The sequence below is a fragment of the Xenopus tropicalis genome, chromosome 4 (genome assembly GCF_000004195.4).
Source record: "Xenopus tropicalis strain Nigerian chromosome 4, UCB_Xtro_10.0, whole genome shotgun sequence".
NCBI lineage: Eukaryota > Metazoa > Chordata > Amphibia > Anura > Pipidae > Xenopus > Xenopus tropicalis.
The window spans coordinates 2,336,831-2,360,260 of NC_030680.2; the positions used below are offsets into that span (position 1 = coordinate 2,336,831).

The following is a 23,430-nucleotide window of genomic DNA, read 5'->3' on the forward strand; positions in this document are numbered from 1 at the left end:
GTCTTCCTAACAGGCATTACTGGCCTTAGCTTAGGGACACAGAAGTGCTAGGGGAATAGCTTAGCAAATATGCCTTGCCCTAACCTCCACAGGAGCATGGGACTATGCCGGTGAGCTTCCCTACCTATCACTCTGTTGTTGTTCTACCTGCCCAACCTCTTGATGAGAAGGGATACACAGGGAAACATCATATTTCTGCTATTGATCCATCTTTACATCAACTGTATAACTGCATACTGTGTAACATCTGAGTGGGTATATTGAAATACCCTGAATACCCTTGTCTTGGACAATAAAGTACTATCCAGTTATTCTGCAAGAGCTCCTGGCGTCCTATTACTTGTATTAATACCCCTATTAAGCCACCCAAGTGTTACACCGGCTTAAAGAGACAGTACGGTTCATATGTACAAAGAACGTATAACAAAGCGTCGCTATAAAAACATAAATACAAAATATATGATTTGTGTTTGTGACCAAGCGCAACGTCGCCATTTTGTACCATTGGGATTTTCACTCCCCTGACTGAGGGGCTGTCACACCCGGAACCCCCTCTAGTTCTGGGCACTTGCTACACTGAGGCTGCAGGGTGAGAAGTTACACAGGGAACAGCCCCAGGGTAAATCCCTCACTAGCCTTAATATGGGGCTCCCCTGTACCCCCCATGCTGCACCAATAACCCCACAGGGTCCCTGCAAAGTAACCCCCAGCCCCTCATCTGCCCCTTACAGTGGGGCCCCCCTTACAGCGCTGCATTGGGACTAACCCCGGGCCCCTCCCTCCCCTGCAGCTTCCGGCACTTCCGGCCCGGAGAGAGGGGCTGTGGGGGCGGGATGATTCCCACACAGAGCGGCTCTGCCTGACTGGCCCCTCCCCCTGTCTCCTATAGGTGCCTGAGCTGAGAGGGGCGGGATGATTCCCACACAGAGCGGCTCTGCCTGACTGGCCCCTCCCCCTGTCTCCTATAGGTGCCTGAGCTGAGAGGGGCGGGATGATTCCCACACAGAGCGGCTCTGCCTGACTGGCCCCTCCCCCTGTCTCCTATAGGTGCCTGAGCTGAGAGGGGCGGGATGATTCCCACACAGAGCGGCTCTGCCTGACTGGCCCCTCCCCCTGTCTCCTATAGGTGCCTGAGCTGAGAGGGGCGGGATGATTCCCACACAGAGCGGCTCTGCCTGACTGGCCCCTCCCCCTGTCTCCTATAGGTGCCTGAGCTGAGAGGGGCGGGGAAAGAACGCCTGTACCGAAAGAAGGCATGTGATTGGCTGGATACACAGAGGGGCGGGACAGGGATTGCTGCTCATTTCTCAGACGGTTACAGACAGCGGCTTCAGGAGTTCCGGTGCTGGGAAAGCAAACAGTGCCGCCTGGTTCCGCATCCCAGGGAGCCCAAACCCGGATTTGGTACCGCATTCTGTTGCCTGTTATTCCTGTGTCTGCCTTCCCAGCATCCTCTATTTCTGAGCCACTTCCTCTGTCTCTCTTCCCAGCATCCTCTTATTTCCTGTGTTTATCCTCCCAGCAGCCTCCATTCCTGGGCAACTTCCTGTGTTTATCCTCCCAGCAGCCTCCATTCCTGGGCAACTTCCTGTGTTTATCCTCCCAGCAGCCTCCATTCCTGGGCAACTTTCTGTGTATCCTCCCAGCAGCCTCCATTCCTGGGCAACTTTCTGTGTATCCTCCCAGCAGCCTCCATTCCTGGGCAACTTCCTGTGTATCCTCCCAGCAGCCTCCATTCCTGGGCAACTTTCTGTGTATCCTCCCAGCAGCCTCCATTCCTGGGCAACTTTCTGTGTATCCTCCCAGCAGCCTCCATTCCTGGGCAACTTTCTGTTTATCCTCCCAGCAGCCTCCATTCCTGGGCAACTTCCTGTGTATCCTCCCAGCAGCCTCCATTCCTGGGCAACTTCCTGTGTTTATTCTCCCAGCAGCCTCCATTCCTGGGCAACTTTCTGTTTATCCTCCCAGCAGCCTCCATTCCTGGGCAACTTCCTGTGTATCCTCCCAGCAGCCTCCATTCCTGGGCAACTTCCTGTGTTTATTCTCCCAGCGTCTCCCCCCTGAGCAACTTCCTGGGGCTCCGAACTTGCACTTTCCTTCTGTGGAAACATTTCTGCCGTATCTTCCAACCTGATCTCATCCCAGGGAACTACTTGTATCCTCCCAGCAGCCTCCATTCCTGGATAACTTCCTGTGTTTATCCTCCCAGCAGCCTCCATTCCTGGGTAACTTCCTGTGTTTATCCTCCCAGCAGCCTCCATTCCTGGGTAACTTCCTGTGTTTATCCTCCCAGCAGCCTCCATTCCTGGGTAACTTCCTGTGTTTATCCTCCCAGCAGCCTCCATTCCTGGGTAACTTCCTGTGTTCATCCTCCCAGCAGCCTCCATTCCTGGGAAACTTCCTGTGTTTATCCTCCCAGCAGCCTCCATTCCTGGGAAACTTCCTGTGTTTATCCTCCCAGCATCCTCTATTTCTGGACAACTTTTTGTTTGGAACTTCTTTCTGAGGGGCCTGGATGTAACAAGCTCAGCACCGTGGGCACCAACAGGTCTTCAACAGGCACTAAAATTGCCCCAGAGCGGCAGTGAGCCGGAAGCACTATGGGTTGTGCCAGGCAGAGCAGAATGGAAGCCGGGGAGCCCCAGGACTGTACCTCCTGGTTACCTGATGAGTTGGCATTGCGCATCCTCTCGTACCTTGATGCCAAGGATATCCTGCAGGTGGCGCAGACTTGCCAGCGCTGGAGAGAGTTGGCTGAGGATGAAGGCCTGTGGCAGGGAAAGTGCAAGGCTGATGGGATTGAGGAGCCGCTGCACATAAGCACAGCTACAGGCTCTAGGCCCCGCCCATGGAAAAGCACTTACATCAGTCTTTTTTTGACTAATATCAGATGGCCCCCTGTAAGATTTAAATGTGTAACGCTGGATATAAGTAAGAAGGATCTGAATTTCACACATTGGACCTTTGATGGGAATGAAATGGTTTGTATTGCAAGCGGAAATGCAATAAAGATCTGGTCGGCATTTACTGGAAAACCCATACGGGCCCTTGTGGGACATACAGATGAAATTTTAACATTCCGAATGAGAAATCACATGATTGTTAGTGGATCTGAGGATCGGACAGTAAAAGTATGGAATGCAGAGAGCGGGGAATGTATCCACACGCTGGGCGGCCATACTGGCGCTGTGAAATGTGTAAATCTCCATGAGAAATGGGCAGCGAGTGGGTCATGTGACGGCACCATCAGAATCTGGGACACTGAGACAGGGCGGTGCCTATACAACCTATCACTGCACCTACAGGACATCGAATATATTCACTATGATGGGCGAAGGCTGACCAGCCTCAATAATGGCGACGTGAAAATCTGGGACCCCGAGACACAGAGGCGTTTGTTCTTTTTACCAATTCCCGATGGCAATATCCGCCACTTAGAGCTGGTAAAAGGCACAAAACTATATCTGGTCACTGAGACAGGGGTGGCGACAGTGTGGGACTTGGGCACAGGGCGGTGCCTCAGTAAAATAGGGGATCTACAGTCCTACATGAATAGGATTGTGCTGGAGGCCGGAATGTTCTTCTCAGGATGCGACAGGCAGCACACAGCTTTACGGAACAAGAAATGTGTTGATAATTTTAAGATCGAGAAATTTAAAAGGTCATTTTGGCTGCACGGTGTGCGACTCTGCAGGAATATGGGGATAAACGGCACAGGGTTTGGGCCGGCCTGGGATTTTCAGCAGGTGCCGCTCTGGAATTTTGATTGGAACTATCTTGGCTTGAATAGAAATGTTTATCATTCTTATCGTTTATGTGTTTCTGGTACAAAACTCATCTGCCTGATAGAAGAGCCAGGTGTAGGGCTGAAGGTGCTGGCGCTGGGCATTGCTTACTGATTGGAAGAAGAGGAGACCAAGTATAGTGATGTGCGGGCCGGCCCGAAACCCGCGGGTCAGACAGGTGGGGCCTGAGCTCTATAACTGCTGCAGTTTGTCAGGTTCTGCTTCTCAGTTCAGCTACACGACCCAACTATCTGCTATATAAGGAGTTACAATGGGGAGTCGGAAGGGGAATCGGGATAAAAATGAGATTGGATTTTGCAGAGAACTAAAGCTTGCCTTACACGGGGCAGATTAGAACAATATCGCTCACTTTAGGTGGTCATATCGGGGGAAAGATCTGCTTGTTTAGCAACCTCCCCAAACAAGCGGATCTTATAGAGTATGGCCCGTCCTTCTCATACCTGAGCTACAGGTGAGAAACACATGCCTATTGGCCGTCTCTGCTAGTACCCGAATTGAGTGAGGAGCCCAGGGAGGTTTAAAGGCGATGTAAACCCTGCGACACAGCGCGGCTCAACTCTCAACTACTCGGCTGTTGCCGGACTACAAATCCCAGAATAATGTAACATATAATGAAGGGTGAGGCATGCTGGGAGCTGTAGTCCAGCAACATCAGGGCTGTATTCGTAAAGCAATATTGCCCAATAAAACTTTCCCAGCTCTCTAGGGCCCGCATTGGCAGCATTGAAATGCAAAAGAATCCTCCAATGAGAATCCCAGCTGATGTGAGTAAATCCGGCTCCCTGTTCTCTGTTCCTGCAATTGGAGTTGGGAGCAATAAGCACAGTTTCCCAGCACTGAACAAGTCTGTCCCTTTATCCCCATGTCTGATTCCTGTGCCATATAATGAGGGGAAAATGCCATCATTATCTCTATATGTAAGGTACCAGCAAGGGGCCTGACACAGTGCTGGGAATCAGCATTCTCATTGGTCACTTCTCCTGCATTTATAATGAAGTATTTTATCAGTAGAATTCTCATTGGGGAATTTCCTTGCATCTATAATTAGGGTTTTGACAACTTCTGTAGCAAAACTAGGGGCGCAGTGGGGCAGCATCATGGCTGGGTTTACACCTCCTTTAAACAGGCTGCCTGCTGATGGGTTGCTATAGGTTACTGCTCCCGGGCAAGCTTAGTGCCTTTTATTACATACCCCCCAATATCCTCACAAGTTGGAATTTTGATAACTCGACCTCCCCATGTCGGACACATTTTTAGGACTTTTCCAGTTGGTTGTATTGTTTTTACACATGAAATAAAATGTGCTAAATATATATATGTCTATGTCTCTATAGTATGAAATAGTATGTTTTTTTGTTTTTTTAAATATACAGTATATACAGGTAAGTAGGGTCCTTTACCTTTTGGTTGCCCTGAAAGAACAATATACAGTAAGGATATATAGCAAGCATTCTACTGGCACTTCCATTTTTGAATGCATCATAAAATAATGATTTGGCCCTTTTTTCCCTGACTTTCAGCAGCCGCTTGTGGTTGGCCGCCATAGGTCATCATCGTCATCATCATTTATTTATATAGCGACAGCGCTTCACAATGAAATTAAACAGGGATCTTAAATAGTTTAACAAACAAGGGTATACAGAGTAACAATAGGGTCAGAGGGCCCTGCTCGCAAGAGCTTACAGTCTTTACCGTCATCAAAATTAAATTATTGGGCTTATTTTATATAATTTCTGGAGCAGGCAAGACAGTGGCCGCAAACAAAAAGGCGACAGGGATGCAAGGAATTCACAGAGACCCCAGAAATACAGTAAATGGGACCCCACAGCTCCGGCAGAGACACCTAATGGGCTCAGTGAGCAAATAATCATGGCCTGGAAGGGTCCAGTTAACAGCTTGTTTGGCCTGTGTGTGGGCAACTTTGCCTTAGAGCAACTACTATCTCTGCAACTCTGCCCCCGATCTGCATTGTTGGGCACAGAAGTTGTTACCAGGGGTGTGTGACAGGCCTGGGCTGGGGGGCTGTTTGTGCCTCTGGGTACTGGGAATGCCAGGGGGGCTGTAAGGTGCCACAGACAGTCACTATTTATTGGGCTGGGGGGGGGGGCTGTTTGTGCCTCTGGGTACTGGGAATGCCGGGGGGGCTGTAAGGTGCCACAGACAGTCACTCTTTATTGCCTGGGGGGGCTGTTTGTGCCTCTGGGTACTGGGAATGCCAGGGGGGCTGTAAGGTGCCACAGACAGTCACTATTTATTGGGCTGGGGGGGGGGGCTGTTTGTGCCTCTGGGTACTGGGAATGCCAGGGGGGCTGTAAGGTGCCACAGACAGTCACTATTTATTGGGCTGGGGGGGCTGTTTGTGCCTCTGGGTACTGGGAATGCCAGGGGGGCTGTAAGGTGCCACAGACAGTCACTATTTCTTGGGCTAGGGGGGGGGGCCTTTTTGTGCCTCTGGGTACTGGGAATGCCAGGGGGGCTGTAAGGTGCCACAGTCACTATTTATTGGGCTGGGGGGGCTGTTTGTGCCTCTGGGTACTGGGAATGCCAGGGGGGCTGTAAGGTGCCACAGTCACTATTTATTGGGCTGGGGGGGCTGTTTGTGCCTCTGGGTACTGGGAATGCCAGGGGGGCTGTAAGGTGCCACAGTCACTATTTATTGGGCTGGGGGGGCTGTTTGTGCCTCTGGGTACTGGGAATGCCAGGGGGGCTGTAAGGTGCCACAGACAGTCACTATTTATTGGGCTGGGGGGGGGGGGGGCTGTTTGTGCCTCTGGGTACTGGGAATGCCAGCGGGCTGTAAGGTGCCACAGACAGTCACTATTTATTGGGCTGGGGGGGGGGGCTGTTTGTGCCTCTGGGTACTGGGAATGCCAGGGGGGCTGTAAGGTGCCACAGACAGTCACTATTTATTGGGCTGGGGGGGGGGGCTGTTTGTGCCTCTGGGTACTGGGAATGCCGGGGGGGCTGTAAGGTGCCACAGACAGTCACTATTTATTGGGCTGGGGGGGCTGTTTGTGCCTCTGGGTACTGGGAATGCCAGGGGGGCTGTAAGGTGCCACAGACAGTCACTATTTATTGGGCTGGGGGGGGGCTGTTTGTGCCTCTGGGTACTGGGAATGCCGGGGGGGCTGTAAGGTGCCACAGACAGTCACTATTTATTGGGCTGGGGGGGGGGGGGCTGTTTGTGCCTCTGGGTACTGGAAATGCCAGGGGGGCTGTAAAGTGCCACAGACAGTCACTATATATTGGGCTGGGGGGGGGCTGTTTGTGCCTCTGGGTACTGGGAATGCCGGGGGGGCTGTAAGGTGCCACAGACAGTTACTATTTATTGGGCTGGGGGGGCTGTAAGGTGCCACAGACAGTCACTATTTATTGGGCTGGGGGGGGCTGTTTGTGCCTCTGGGTACTGGGAATGCCGGGGGGGCTGTAAGGTGCCACAGACAGTTACTATTTATTGGGCTGGGGGGGCTGTAAGGTGCCACAGACAGTCACTATTTATTGGGCTGGGGGGGGCTGTTTGTGCCTCTGGGTACTGGGAATGCCAGGGGGGCTGCTGTAAGGTGCCACAGACAGTTACTATTTATTGGGCTGGGGGGGCTGTAAGGTGCCACAGACAGTCACTATTTATTGGCCTGGGGGGGGGGCTGTTTGTGCCTCTGGGTACTGGGAATGCCAAGGGGGCTGCTGTAAGGTGCCACAGACAGTCACTATTTATTGGGCTGGGGGGGCTGTAAGGTGCCACAGACAGTCACTATTTATTGGGCTGGGGGGGCTGTAAGGTGCCACAGACAGTCACTATTTATTGGCCTGGGGGGGGGGCTGTTTGTGCCTCTGGGTACTGGGAATGCCAAGGGGGCTGCTGTAAGGTGCCACAGACAGTTACTATTTATTGGGCTGGGGGGGCTGTAAGGTGCCACAGACAGTCACTATTTATTGGGCTGGGGGGGGCTGTTTGTGCCTCTGGGTACTGGGAATGCCAGGGGGCTGTAAGGTGCCACAGTCAGTCACTATTTATTGGGCTGGGGGGGGCTGTTTGTGCCTCTGGGTACTGGGAATGCCAGGGGGGCTGTAAGGTGCCACAGTCAGTCACTATTTATTGGGCTGGGGGGGCTGTTTGTGCCTCTGGGTACTGGGAATGCCAGGGGGGCTGTAAGGTGCCACAGATAGTCACTATTTATTGGGCTGGGGGGGGCTGTTTGTGCCTCTGGGTACTGGGAATGCCAGGGGGGCTGTAAGGTGCCACAGACAGTCACTATTTATTGGGCTGGGGGGGGGCTGTTTGTGCCTCTGGGTACTGGGAATGCCAGGGGGGCTGTAAGGTGCCACAGACAGTCACTATTTATTGGGCTGGGGGGGGGGGCTGTTTGTGCCTCTGGGTACTGGGAATGCCAGGGGGGCTGTAAGGTGCCACAGACAGTCACTATTTATTGGGCTGGGGGGGCTGTTTGTGCCTCTGGGTACTGGGAATGCCAGGGGGGCTGTAAGGTGCCACAGACAGTCACTATTTATTGGGCTGGGGGGGGCTGTTTGTGCCTCTGGGTACTGGGAATGCCAGGGGGGCTGTAAGGTGCCACAGACAGTCACTATTTATTGGGCTGGGGGGGCTGTTTGTGCCTCTGGGTACTGGGAATGCCAGGGGGGGCTGTAAGGTGCCACAGACAGTCACTATTTATTGGGCTGGGGGGGCTGTTTGTGCCTCTGGGTACTGGGAATGCCAGGGGGGCTGTAAGGTGCCACAGACAGTCACTATTTATTGGGCTGGGGGAGGGCTGTTTGTGCCTCTGGGTACTGGGAATGCCAGGGGGGCTGTAAGGTGCCACAGACAGTCACTATTTATTGGGCTGGGGGGGGGGCTGTTTGTGCCTCTGGGTACTGGGAATGCCAGGGGGGCTGTAAGGTGCCACAGACAGTCACTATTTATTGGGCTGGGGGGGGCTGTTTGTGCCTCTGGGTACTGGGAATGCCAGGGGGGCTGTAAGGTGCCACAGACAGTCACTATTTATTGGGCTGGGGGGGCTGTTTGTGCCTCTGGGTACTGGGAATGCCAGGGGGGGCTGTAAGGTGCCACAGACAGTCACTATTTATTGGGCTGGGGGGGGGCTGTTTGTGCCTCTGGGTACTGGGAATGCCAGGGGGGCTGTAAGGTGCCACAGACAGTCACTATTTATTGGGCTGGGGGGGGCTGTTTGTGCCTCTGGGTACTGGGAATGCCAGGGGGGCTGTAAGGTGCCACAGACAGTCACTATTTATTGGGCTGGGGGGGGGGGGCTGTTTGTGCCTCTGGGTACTGGGAATGCCAGGGGGGCTGTAAGGTGCCACAGACAGTCACTATTTATTGGGCTGGGGGGGGGGGGCTGTTTGTGCCTCTGGGTACTGGGAATGCCGGGGGGGCTGTAAGGTGCCACAGACAGTCACTATTTATTGGGCTGGGGGGGGGGGCTGTTTGTGCCTCTGGGTACTGGGAATGCCGGGGGGGCTGTAAGGTGCCACAGACAGTCACTATTTATTGGGCTGGGGGGGGGGGGCTGTTTGTGCCTCTGGGTACTGGGAATGCCGGGGGGGCTGTAAGGTGCCATAGACAGTCACTATTTATTGGGCTGGGGGGGCTGTTTGTGCCTCTGGGTACTGGGAATGCCAGGGGGGCTGTAAGGTGCCACAGACAGTCACTATTTATTGGGCTGGGGGGGCTGTTTGTGCCTCTGGGTACTGGGAATGCCGGGGGGGCTGTAAGGTGCCATAGAAAGTCACTATTTATTGGGCTGGGGGGGGCTGTTTGTGCCTCTGGGTACTGGGAATGCCAGGGGGGCTGTAAGGTGCCATAGAAAGTCACTATTTATTGGGCTGGGGGGGGCTGTTTGTGCCTCTGGGTACTGGGAATGCCAGGGGGGCTGTAAGGTGCCATAGAAAGTCACTATTTATTGGGCTGGGGGGGCTGTTTGTGATTCTGGGCAGCTGTTGAGAAGCTGCGTTTAGGGGACGTCACAAATGATAAGAAATTTAAGCTGATATTACAGGGCTGATTAATAAATTCTCATGCTAATTGCACTGGTTTGAATGCTGCCATGTAATGTGAATCTGAATGAATTACTTATCAGCCCTGTATCATGTACGGTTGTGCCCTCCCCTATCTGGGAAATCTGGGCTGGGGGAGGGCATAACATCACTGGGTGGGACAGTGACATCACAACAGTGGGTTGCTGTTGTCATGGGGGTGGGGCTATGACACAGTGAACGGTGATTGGCTGATCACCGTGTCAGTCTTCAAGAATCCAAATTGGAAAAACTGGGTAGGCAGTTCTGACCCGGCCCTACCAAAAATCGGGCTGTCTGGGTCAACGCCAGACAGGTGGCACCCCTAGTATCATGAGATCTATATTCTATATATACAGTATATTGTGAGTCGGTCCCTAAGTTTAGTGACTTACAGCACAGAGCATAAAATAAAATGTGGGGGGAGGGATCTACTGGGGGCACAGACCTTCCCTGCTCTGGGGGCTCTGGGTGCCTTGCGCTGGTACAGAAGCCCAAAACATAATGTACAACATTTCCGTCCTAATTCTTTAGTTTGGCTTTACTTCTCCTTTAAGTTGTAAGTCCCAGTACAGCCACAAGCTGATTGGCTAGGCTGCGGGAAGAAGTTTGAACCTTCCTTTATCCCAGCCAATCCCTTAGGAGCAGGACCGGGACTTGCAACTTAAAGGGGAAAAAGTATCAGGAATATGTTTTTCTTTCCCATCAGTCCCGGCTGCTGCCTTTGTTCTCTTTACAGTTGGACTTTCCTTCTGCCCCGTTCCCCCCGCAGCCAGGAAACAGTCAGAGAAGGGAGCATCATGGGAAACAGGAAGTCAGAGCCCAGAAATACGGAGGGGACAACTGAATGAGAGGTAAGTGACAAATACCCAGGGGACTTGGATGTGATAGAAGATGAATTGGGTAAAGGTAAAACTAGGGGGCGCAGTGGGTAAATCTAGGGGGCGCAGTGGGTAAATCTAGGGGGCGCAGTGGGTAAATCTAGGGGGCGCAGTGGGTAAAACTAGGGGGCGCAGTGGGTAAAACTAGGGGGCGCAGTGGGTAAATCTAGGGGGCGCAGTGGGTAAAACTAGGGGGCGCAGTGGGTAAATCTAGGGGGCGCAGTGGGTAAAACTAGGGGGCGCAGTGGGTAAATCTAGGGGGCGCAGTGGGTAAATCTAGGGGGCGCAGTGGGTAAAACTAGGGGGCGCAGTGGGTAAAACTAGGGGCGCAGTGGGTAAAACTAGGGGGCGCAGTGGGTAAAACTAGGGGGCGCAGTGGGTAAAACTAGGGGGCGCAGTGGGTAAATCTAGGGGGCGCAGTGGGTAAAACTAGGGGGCGCAGTGGGCAAAACTAGGGGGCGCAGTGGGACAGCATTATGGTTGGGCTTATATCCCCTTTCAGGTAAGCTTGCTCATTCCGACGCTGTCCAACCAATCAGCCCACAGGCTAATAACATGGAGAGCATGAATCCATCACTGACTCCACCAGCCTAATGGCCTAAACCTCAGCGCTACTTACCCTTATTTGAGGCACAGGCGAGCCAGTATGGGTTCCTCTCAGTTGGAGGAATTGTATAAGTCTGAGTTTCAATAAACAGTAACACTTCTGGCAGCTCAGGCAGTGTTTATGCATTTTTCCTAATGAACTCGTGTCAAAGAGAGGGATATTTTCCCTTTAAAAACTTCAGAAAGTAGTAGGCGCAACTTTTTAAAAAGTCCATGCAGCGCAAACAGCAAGCAATCAGTGGCAGTGACTTGTATAGTAACCTATGGGGGGTGAGTCTCCATGATCGGCCTTTTATAAAGTCACGGTGACTAATTGCCCCGTGTCTGTGCCTTTAGGTTACAGGAAAGTAAATGGGGGGGCAGCCCCAGTGAGGCCGCACACCCCCAGTCCGACCCTGTCTTTTATCCCCCTGCCAATCAGTGGTGTCAGTAACAGGTTCCCAGCTCCCTGCCCAGCCAATGGCAATGCCGTTAGTATTGGGGTTCCCCTCACTGACTCCTGGGAAGGGGATAATGCTGTAGAGAGCAGACATCTAACCACACAATCTGATAAAGAAAGGCACAGACTTTGGCGGGTACTCACTGGAGCGCCGGACTCACACTCACAGGGTTCTCTCACCCCAGAAGCTCCCAGTGCCACTGTCATGGCCGTTAGCCAGTGAGGGGCCTCCTCTTCCAGTAAAGCTTCCCCCCTTCTCAGTCATGTCCAGCTCCCATCCCTAACTTGCCCACAATCGCCCCGGGGCTCTACCCCAAACACTGACTCCTCTTTGGGACAACAGACTGTCCTTGCTGGCTACCCTGGCTACCTCTCACTCGTACAGCGAGTTCATACCGACCTCCGAGCCCACCTTCCAGCCCTAATGGGGTACGGCCTCCAACCTGGTCCGGCTCTGTGCTGTCCTGTCTGCTGAGCCAAACAGGAAACTCCCGGCTCCCCCACTTCCTAATATAGGCCCCGCCCTAGGCGAACCTTAAGGGTTGGTGCCACCTGCTGGCAGAACTGGGTTTTGCCCAACTATTTACATCTGAAAATAAAATGAGTGGTTACAGGGAGGGTCCAATAACCGTGTGGGGCACTGACACAGGGCGGCGCAGCCAAACAATAACGGCCCTACAGAGCCGCAGTATCACTGAGGGCCAATATACTCGTCTCAGGATGTAACAACCTACCTGAAACCTACCTGGGATTTACACTGCATGATCCAAGGTGATTTTGCAATAGGCAACACAGGGTTCAGGCCAGTTCCTTTCTGGGATATGAGACCCAACATCTGATTGGCTTGATCCTAAAGTGACTGGGAGACGAGGAGGAAAGGGTTAAAGTTATAGTTACACATTCATGTAAAACCCGGGACATCTCAGCATCTCATTAAGTCGGGGAAGAGATTTATTTTCAGGTTATACAGCAAATTGGTAACAGCCAATCCCATGTCATAAGGGGGATAATGATCCAGTCCTGGTTTTGTTAGGCCTGAATTCCCCTTCCAACTACATGATAACATACAATAAGGGCCCAAAAGGCCTGGAGTGGATCATCATCCCATATAATCACTGGTTATTTCCCATAGTATTCCCGGCCCATATGTACACAATAAAAAGAGGCGGGGCACAAATCCCATATGGCTGAAATACGTTTGTTTATTTGAAACTTAACTTTCCCTTTAATTTGTACTGAAAAGAGAGAAAGGAAGGAAAGCAGAGAACCGGGCGAGGGGGGAAAAGAGAATTATGGGAAAATGTCACAATACTGGGCAATCCCAGGGCAACAAGGCCGGCGCCCCTGTACCCCATGCTACGGGTTAAGGCCCGGGTTCCAGTTGGGGGGACAGAACCTCCATCTGAACTTCAGGCACAGGGGGGGCAGGTCCAACTCACCCCATTGGTTGGTGACACAATAGAAAGGGGGTCTGGGGGGGAATTCAGAAAGACCCCACTGCTGACAGACAATATAATAAGGACCAAACGGCCAAAACTCAGCTGAACAAACCCAAATCCTTCTAGAATTCAGTTCTGCTCAGGGCCTGTCAGTCAGACGGTTTGTGCTCTATTTGTGTCGGAGTCGGAACCAGCAGTGTAAGGAACGGGGAACAGGGGGGGTCACTACCCACCTGTGGGGGCGGGATGATTCCCACACAGAGCGGCTCTGCCTGACTGGCCCCTCCCCCTGTCTCCTATAGGTGCCTGAGCTGAGAGGGGCGGGATGATTCCCACACAGAGCGGCTCTGCCTGACTGGCCCCTCCCCCTGTCTCCTATAGGTGCCTGAGCTGAGAGGGGCGGGGAAAGAACGCCTGTACCGAAAGAAGGCATGTGATTGGCTGGATACACAGAGGGGCGGGACAGGGATTGCTGCTCATTTCTCAGACGGTTACAGACAGCGGCTTCAGGAGTTCCGGTGCTGGGAAAGCAAACAGTGCCGCCTGGTTCCGCATCCCAGGGAGCCCAAACCCGGATTTGGTACCGCATTCTGTTGCCTGTTATTCCTGTGTCTGCCTTCCCAGCATCCTCTATTTCTGAGCCACTTCCTCTGTCTCTCTTCCCAGCATCCTCCACTCCTCCCGGGGGAACTTCCTGTGTGGCTCCTGTATAACCTCCATCCCTCCCATAGAGGGTTCTGTCAGCAGGGGGATCAGATCACATGACTGGGGGGCCCCTATAGAGAGCACAACCCCAGATTAACTGCCATCAGGAAGGGCTCCTATTGCCCCAGAGCTGCAGTGAGCCAGAAGGGCAGAATGGAAGCCGGGGAGCCCCAGGACTGTACCTCCTGGTTACCTGATGAGTTGGCATTGCGCATCCTCTCGTACCTTGATGCCAAGGATATCCTGCAGGTGGCGCAGACTTGCCAGCGCTGGAGAGAGTTGGCACAATATGATTCTCTATGGTGTGAAAAGTGCAAGGCTGATGGGATTGAGGAGCCGCCGCAGGTAACAAGGAGCAGGGCTAAAGGGTTAAGGTCCGGTCCCTGGAGAAGAGCTTACATCAGACAGCTCAGGATTGATAATAACTGGCGCCGAGGGAGATTTAAAACTATAGAACTGGATATTTATTGCGATGATCTTATTTTTTCGCACTGGACCTTTGATGGGAAGGAAATGGTTTGTATTGGAAGAAGAAAAGAAATAAAGATCTGGTCGGCAGTTACCGGAGAACACATAAGGACCCTTGTGGGACACACAGATGAAATTTTAACATTACGAATGAGAGATCACATGATTGTTAGCGGATCTGAGGATCGGACAGTAAAAGTATGGAATGCAGAGAGCGGGGAATGTATCCACACGCTGGGCGGCCATACTGGCGCTGTGTGCTGTGTAAATCTCCATGAGGAAAGGATAGTGAGTGGGTCACGTGACGGCACCATCAGAATCTGGGACACTGAGACAGGGCGGTGCCTACACGTCCTAACGCTGCACCATCAGAATATTGTATATGTTCAGTACGACGGCCAAAGGGTGTTGAGTGTAGATGACTATTCCATGGTGAAAATCTGGGAGCAGAAGACACAGAGCTGTTTGCTCACGTTCCCAAGTCCCATTTACAACATCCGCCACTTAGAGCTGAGTGGGAGGCGGCTATTAGTGGTCACCAGGAATGGGGCAATAACCGTGTGGGACACTGACACCGGAGAGTGCATCCAAACAGTAACGGACCTGCAGAACTACATAGCCGCAGTGTCAGTGAAGGCCAATATGCTCGCCTCTTACCTTAAGGACCTACGTGCCACAGATGTTGAAAATAAAGATAATTTAGAGATATTGAAAGATTCCGAGAGATTTCGGCGCTATATGGAGAACTTGCGACTTCGCAGAAAGTTTGAGACAAACATCTCCGGGTTTGGGCCGGTGCCGCTCTGGGACATGAAATCGAATATTGGTATCGATAAAATAACCAGAACAAATATGTTTGTATTCAAGTTCCTGGTGTCTCCTACAAAACTTGTCTGTTTGATTGTGGGGGGGTATAGTCAACAGGAGGTGCTGGTTCTGGACTTTGGTAAACGGAAGAAAAAGCGATAGATCCGTGACTGGGCCGTTTGTTTCACGATGTGTCAGTCTCACTTTAAAAAGTTTTGGTCCTGGGTTGGAACTGCTGCTTTTCCCATTCCAGTTCAGCTACACGGACGCTGTAATAGTATGATACCCACATAAATTGGAATTCGGGACAAGATGCGTCTATTGTATTTTGTTAAATATATAAATGTTTTTATTTTACATTATAGAAAGACCCCGTATCCATCCAACCCCTGGTTCCAAGCGCTGTATAGCTAAGTTGCTATAGAAAAACTTAGAATGGGGGAGTCGGAAGGGAAATGTGGGGAGCAGGTGATTGGGTATTTGGGCTGAGAACCGAAGCAGCAGGGAACAGAGGGTCACGTGGGGGAATCGCAGGGACAGGGGGTAAGGACATGGGGAAATGATTAGCATTAGACTTGTGCAGAAGTCGGGGTGCCTGGGTGAAACGGGGAATATTGCAGCAATAAGTTCCTCCTCCATTTTTCTTCTAAAATGGAGCACAACCACGGGGGGAAACATAGCAATTTAATTCCCTATGGGAGGGGGGGCTAAAATGTCAGCACGCCCCAGTGAGTGTGTTGGAATATTGCACATTGTGACGTCACTTGGTACTTTTGGACCCACTGGCTCTCTGGGTGAGTTCTGCACACATTGTGCCCCACACTGATCATTTTGTCTGATTACAGGTCTCTGAACACACATTCTGGGGGACAGTTGCCCCTTTAGCATTTGTCAGGTGCCCACAGGGACCAAATGTACATTTGTGACTGAGTGTCCCGGTGCCATCGCTTTCCATGTCCCCAGGTGTCCCGTGTGGCAGTTTGGGGGGTGGGCACATGTGCAATAGAGTATGGCCTCCATGAGTGACTGTAGCACCCACCGGGCTGTGCCCAACTAGTACCCGCTGCTCAAAATGAGAAGTAGAACTTTATATCCGATCCAACTCACATGTACATGTATGGGCAGCAGCTCTGGTCCAGGATACAAAATAGGCCCTAGTACCCAGAGGCACAAACAGCCCCCCCCAGCCCAATAAATAGTGACTGTCTGTGGCACCTTACAGCCCCCCTGGCATTCCCAGTACCCAGAGGCACAAACAGCCCCCCCAGCCCAATAAATAGTGAGTGTCTGTGGCACCTTACAGCCCCCCTGGCATTCCCAGTACCCAGAGGCACAAACAGCCCCCCCAGCCCAATAAATAGTGAGTGTCTGTGGCACCTTACAGCCCCCCTGGCATTCCCAGTACCCAGAGGCACAAACAGCCCCCCCAGCCCAATAAATAGTGACTGTCTGTGGCACCTTACAGCCCCCCTGGCATTCCCAGTACCCAGAGGCACAAACAGCCCCCCCAGCCCAATAAATAGTGACTGTCTGTGGCACCTTACAGCCCCCCTGGCATTCCCAGTACCCAGAGGCACAAACAGCCCCCCCCAGCCCAATAAATAGTGACTGTCTGTGGCACCTTACAGCCCCCCTGGCATTCCCAGTACCCAGAGGCACAAACAGCCCCCCCAGCCCAATAAATAGTGACTGTCTGTGGCACCTTACAGCCCCCCCGGCATTCCCAGTACCCAGAGGTACAAACAGCCCCCCCCCCCAGCCCAATAAATAGTGACTGTCTGTGGCACCTTACAGCCCCCCCGGCATTCCCAGTACCCAGAGGCACAAACAGCCCCCCCAGCCCAATAAATAGTGACTGTCTGTGGCACCTTACAGCCCCCCCAGCCCAATAAATAGTGACTGTCTGTGGCACCTTACAGCCCCCCCGGCATTCCCAGTACCCAGAGGCACAAACAGCCCCCCCCACACCCTGCTGAGACAGGGCAGTCTGTTAGCATGAAGGGGCAGTTAAGGGGCCATACACAGTAAGTTCTGCCCGTTTGACGAGCTCACCAAATGAGCAGACCTTCCCCCGATATGCCACCTTAGGGGGGCAATACCAGCCTAACTCGATCCTTTGTCCCTGTGGCCATTAAAGTGTTGGGTCTATGGGCTGCTGAACCAAGAACCGCACCAAAGAGCCAATGTGGTACCGGAATGAATGGGAGAATGAAACCAATCACAAGCAGAACTGGGCTCCTGGAGATTGTGTGTGTAACATATAGAAAGGGAAGCCTGGTGCTGAATAAAGGAGCCCCCACATGGGCAGATAATCTGCCAATCAGTCTGAAGGACCCAATCCAAAATCTGCCCGTGTGTATGGGCTCCTGTATTCAGACTGAGGGATTCACTGCCCTGTCCCCTCCTTATTGGCGGTCCCTCTGCCCCTCACTCTCCATTGGTTTATAACAGGCCAGTGTATATGCGGGCACTGCCCCTCACTCTCCATTGGTTTATAACAGGCCAGTGTATATGCGGGCACTGCCCCTCACTCTCCATTGGTTTATAACAGGCCAGTGTATATGCGGGCACTGCCCCTCACTCTCCATTGGTTTATAACAGGCCAGTGTATATGCGGGCACTGCCCCTCACTCTCCATTGGTTTATAACAGGCCAGTGTATATGCGGGCACTGCCCATCACTCTCCATTGGTTTATAACAGGCCAGTGTATATGCGGGCACTGCCCCTCACTCTCCATTGGTTTATAACAGGCCAGTGTATATGCGGGCACTGCCCCTCACTCTCCATTGGTTTATAACAGGCCAGTGTATATGCGGGCACTGCTGGCACCTAAAGCTCCGGGCGGGAATATTGGGCCAGTAGGAGCCCCGACCTGCCAAATACACATTATCAGACATTTCGTGACTCCTCCTGTCTCTGAAACTCCCGCGCTTCGTTCCCTAGCAACCTGAGGGGCGTTCCCGTCATGTGACTCAGACACCGGGCTGTACCAGCGCCTGTGCCCCTCCCCTCCTGTTGGTTGCAAGGGCCATCAATCAAAAGGAGAGGGCGGGGTTTGCCTGTTTCAGACTAAAGTACAGTACCCAGAATACACTGGGCTGTGAGGGGCCCAAAACACAGTATTTTATGGTGAATCTGTGGCGAATCTGCCCGGTTTGTGTAAGTTTATCCCTGTCTGATACTCCCCCCCCCGACCCCCAGCACAATATACAGGGAGATGCCCGGCTACCTGCCCGGGGGTTATGGCTGCTGTATGTACGCACTGCTGGCAGGAGAAGGAGCGGGAGTGCCCCACACAATACTTATTGGGGCTGAAGCTACAGAATATCCCTAGGGGAAAGACTCGCTCCCAGCCTCTTACTGAGGCACAAACACCCTATCCGGCCGCACTAACCGCTTCCCAACTCCCTGCTCTGCCTCTGGCCCTATTCCTATTGGCTGTGAATGTAGGGGAGGGGCAGCTAGCGATTGGCTCATACGGGAAGGAGGGCGGTGCGGAAACGAGGAAGGGAGGAGTCAAGGCTATAAACGTTAGGGACCGTGGAGAACTTTATATCCCTCATTTCACAGGAAGAATCCTGCCAGAAGTGAATGTACCAGTGAGAGGGAGTGTGGTGTTTGCACACAGCCTGGGTATCTCGCTGAGAAACTGCCTCCATTTCTGGGAAACGTATAAATGTCTTCTTAGGGTCCCCCCCCCCATTCCTGTGGGACTTCCTGTATTTATCTTCCCAGCATCCTCTGTACCTGAGGAGTTTGCTGTGGGGATCTTGGTAACTGCCTCTATCCCTGGGCAGGTTTCCTCAGGGGACTGCAAATAACAAGCTGAAGCAAGAGGCATCTCTGTGGGAGGAGCTAAATTTGCCCCAGAAGTGGAGTGGGGCAGAATGGAAGCCGGGGAGCCCCAGGACTGTACCTCCTGGTTACCTGATGAGTTGGCATTGCGCATCCTCTCGTACCTTGATGCCAAGGATATCCTGCAGGTGGCGCAGACTTGCCAGCGCTGGAGAGAGTTGGCTGAGGATGAAGGCCTGTGGCAGGGAAAGTGCAAGGCTGATGGGATTGAGGAGCCGCCGCAGGTAACAAGGAGCAGGGCTAAAGGCTCTGGGTCCGGTCCCTGGAAAAGCGCTTACACCAATCAGCTCAGGGTCGATACCAACTGGCACCGAGGGAGATTCAAAACAATCACACTGGATACAAGTGAGTCGGGGACAGATTTCATAACCTGGACCTCTGATGGGAAGGAAATGATTTGTGTTGTAGATGAAAATACAATACAGATCTGGTCGGCAGTTACTGGAGAACACATACGGACCCTTGTGGGACACACAGACAAAATCTTTCCAATACAAATGAGAGATCACATTGTTGTTAGTGGATCTAAGGATCGTACAGCAAAAGTATGGAATGCAGAGAGCGGGGAATGTATCCACACGCTGGGCGGCCATACTGGCGCTGTGTGGTGTGTGTATCTCTATGAGAGAAGGGTAGCGAGTGGGTCATGTGACGGTTCCATCAGAATCTGGGACATTGAGACGGGGCAGTGCCTACACGTTCTCATGGTGGATATACAGGATATTTCATATATTCAGTATGACGGCAAAAGGGTGGCGAGCGTTGATGGCAAATACACCCTAAAATTCTGGGATCCCGAGGCACAGAGCTGTTTGTTTACTTTCCAACTTCCCAATGAGAGGATCCGCCACTTAGAGCTGAAAGGCTCGCGGCTCTTACTGGTCACTGACGACGGCACAATAACCGTGTGGGACACTGACACAGGGCGGCACATCCAAACAATAACAGACCTTCAGACCTACATATCCGCAGTGTCACTGAGGGCCAATATATTTGTGTCGGGGGACGGCCTTCCTACGGGTTTTAATCGGGTCAAATTTAATCGCTATGTGAAAAGTGTGCGACTCCGCAGGAATTTTGTGATAAACAACACGGAGTTTGGGCCGGTGCCGCTCTGGGATCTGGAGTCCAAAACACTCTGGGATGGGAAAGAAAATCGGTTTCTGTACGACTTGTGGAGAAGAAATGAAAGTGTTTGTTATTTCATGGTCTCTCAAACCAAACTTTTCTGTGCGATTGGGGGGAGGGAGGAGCTAGAGGAGATGACAGTGTTCGACTTTGACAATCAGGAGCCGAAGAGGAGGAAGAGAAAAAGGTTAAAGTTATAGTTACACATTCATGTAAACCCCGGGGCATGTTGGCATCTCATTAAAGGACAAGCAAAGGCAATTTCTTTATTACACCTAAATGTTACCTCCCAGTGAAATAAATCACTGTGTTTTCTTGTGTTTTCTAGAAGAAACAGCAGCTGGGGTAACTAACATTCTGCCCCACCATAAAAAAAAACAACCCCCAGTGAAATTGCCTTTTCTCTATTTGTCCTTTAAGGAGTTGGGAGACTGATTTAGTTGGAAGGAGGCTGTGGGGGGCCCAGAATTTTTACTAACAGAACATATAGTTGCTGGTTATTGCCCATAGTATTTGCCGACCCATATGTACACACTTAAAAGCGGCGGGACACAAAGCCCATATGGCTAAATATGTTCCTTTATCTGATTAGCCCCGCCCTGTTTCTGATGCCATTGGCTGTGGTTCCGCCGCACATCATTCCCCGCTGCGTTTCCCGTTCCAGTTCAGCTACACGGCCTGACAGTCTCTTATGTGGGGAGGGTGAGATGGGAAATGTGGATCAATAAGAGAGAAGGTGATTGGATATTTCGGGTCAGACCCAAAGCGCCGGGGAACAGAGGATTCACGCTGCTCGTACATCAGTTCCAGTTAAACCTATTGGCACCTTTGCACTTGTTCCAAATAAAGCACCGGTTGTGCCAGAAACGTCTCGCTCTTTATATCTGGATTCCCTTTGTTTGCAGCCGAACAACAACCTCTAAATCTTCTCTTATTCCTCACAGGAACCCTAAACTGGACTGGGCACAATCAGTGGCACCTTCTAGAACATTCTGTGGTTGGGCAGCGCCTCTTCCCCTGGAGATACCAGCTGCAATGTGATTGGCTAAGGCAGGAGGATCAGAGGGCCTCCCACCTTTCCCCAATCACAGTGCGGCGGGTACCCCCATGGGAAGGGGCTCTCAGTCACTGCCAGTAACAGCGGGAAAGATGGGAGAAGGGTGGCATTGGGTTCTGGGCCTGGGCAGGGTCATATTGGGCCAACAGGGCACTGGGAGGAAATCAGAAGGGCCGGACAGGTATAGGGGGAGAGATGATCGTGTCGGCTGTTCACTGAAACAGCTTAGCGGGACTCAGGTGCACTTACCTGTTCCTGTTTGGGGGTGGAAATGGGGAGATGAATAGAGGCAACTGCTGAGGGCACAACACTTGGGGGGGGCACAGATTGGATCAGTTACAGAATGACTATAATATGCTCAGCACCCACTGGCCCAAATCCATCCAAATCTCTAAAAGGGCCAGTACGAGCAGTAGGGAAATTGGAGGGAAGTGGTTGGCGAGGGGAGGGGTTTGTGGGCAGAAGGGGTGGAGTTGCGGTGAGGTCACTGCCTTGGGTGCCGGTACCTGTGTGCCCACCTGTATACCTGCCTGAAGCCACACCCTACGTCTATCTACTGACTCTTACTATTCTTTTGCTGCGGTGAATGAATTTCATGCCATTTGGAATCATAAATGTCCTTATTTCCTCTGGGAACCTATTGCCCCCCACAGAGTTTGGGCCCCACACATTGCCCTGCACCCCCCCCTTTCCCATAACCCCCTTCTCTCTCTCCTGCTTCCCTTTCCCCTCACACACCCTTTCCCCTAATTACCCCCCTCTTCTCCTTTCCTTTTGCCGATCTCCTTCCTTACCAACCAAACTCACTGCAGGTTAAAGCTCCCACTTCAGCCGGTTACTCCTGACCCTTTGGGGCTTCCATCATGGTTCCCAATCTGGGTTTGAGGCTCCCTTCTCCCTTTTCCCAGCCCTTTCCCATGGGGTCTCGCCCCTCTCTAAGGATGGAATGTAAATCTGCCCCACAGATAAATATCCCTTTGGGAATGTACAGGGGGGGGCTCATTGCAATGCAGCGCTAATGTACCAGCCTATAGGAACAGAGACGCACAGGGAACAGGAGCCGTGTGAGAGCGCCGCCATTTTAGCTTTGTGTCAGATGGACAGGGGGTTACAGTGACGCCATTTTGTGGTGAGCGACCCTTGTGCTCAGTAGGTCTCGGTGTGTTGGGGTTGGAGGGGGGAGGAGACGCCGCCCCCTGTGCTGCTGGGTAATGGCGGGTGTGTAGCTGAGGGGAGAAGTGAGGGGGTGTCCCTGTTATTTCCCATAGTAGCACTGCCCCACTGCGCCCCCTAGCTTTGCTATAGAAGTTGCAAAAAACGTAAACTTAATTTTCCCTTTAATTTGTACTGAAAAGAGAGAAAGGAAGGAAAGCAGAGAACCGGGCGAGGGGGGAAAAGAGAATTATGGGAAAATGTCACAATACTGGGCAATCCCAGGGCAACAAGGCCGGTGCCCCTGTACCCCATGCTACGGGTTAAGGCCCGGGTTCCAGTTGGGGGGACAGAACCTCCATCTGAACTTCAGCCACAGGGGGGGCAGGTCCAACTCACCCCATTGGTTGGTGACACAATAGAAAGGGGGTCTGGGGGGGAATTCAGAAAGACCCCACTGCTGACAGACAATATAATAAGGACCAAACGGCCAAAACTCAGCTGAACAAACCCAAATCCTTCTAGAATTCAGTTCTGCTCAGGGCCTGTCAGTCAGACGGTTTGTGCTCTATTTGTGTCGGAGTCGGAACCAGCAGTGTAAGGAACGGGGAACAGGGGGGGTCACTACCCACCTGTGGGGGCGGGATGATTCCCACACAGAGCGGCTCTGCCTGACTGGCCCCTCCCCCTGTCTCCTATAGGTGCCTGAGCTGAGAGGGGCGGGATGATTCCCACACAGAGCGGCTCTGCCTGACTGGCCCCTCCCCCTGTCTCCTATAGGTGCCTGAGCTGAGAGGGGCGGGATGATTCCCACACAGAGCGGCTCTGCCTGACTGGCCCCTCCCCCTGTCTCCTATAGGTGCCTGAGCTGAGAGGGGCGGGATGATTCCCACACAGAGCGGCTCTGCCTGACTGGCCCCTCCCCCTGTCTCCTATAGGTGCCTGAGCTGAGAGGGGCGGGATGATTCCCACACAGAGCGGCTCTGCCTGACTGGCCCCTCCCCCTGTCTCCTATAGGTGCCTGAGCTGAGAGGGCGGGGAAAGAACGCCTGTACC

The 23,430-nt window shown here is 52.6% G+C and overlaps 1 protein-coding gene across 5 annotated transcripts; it reads left to right on the forward strand.

Annotated features, from left to right (window-relative positions):
• Positions 1 to 2,395: 2,395 nt before the first annotated feature.
• On the forward strand, positions 2,396 to 21,078 carry LOC100496047 (F-box/WD repeat-containing protein 7). Of its 5 annotated transcripts, XM_031900367.1 has the most exons (3): positions 13,465 to 13,781; positions 13,868 to 14,094; positions 19,105 to 21,078. In XM_031900367.1, the coding sequence occupies exons 2-3, from the start codon at positions 14,060 to 14,062 to the stop codon at positions 20,363 to 20,365; spliced, it is 1,296 nt and encodes a 431-aa protein (XP_031756227.1). In that variant the 5' UTR covers positions 13,465 to 13,781; positions 13,868 to 14,059; the 3' UTR covers positions 20,366 to 21,078. The 5 variants fall into 5 exon arrangements, with proteins under 5 accessions (XP_031756225.1, XP_031756224.1, XP_002944171.3 ...); XM_031900365.1 differs by lacking the exons at positions 13,465 to 13,781; positions 13,868 to 14,094 and adding an exon at positions 2,396 to 2,864 and having other exon boundaries at positions 19,316 to 21,078; XM_031900364.1 differs by lacking the exons at positions 13,465 to 13,781; positions 13,868 to 14,094 and adding an exon at positions 2,396 to 2,659.
• The last annotated feature ends 2,352 nt before the right edge of the window (positions 21,079 to 23,430 follow it).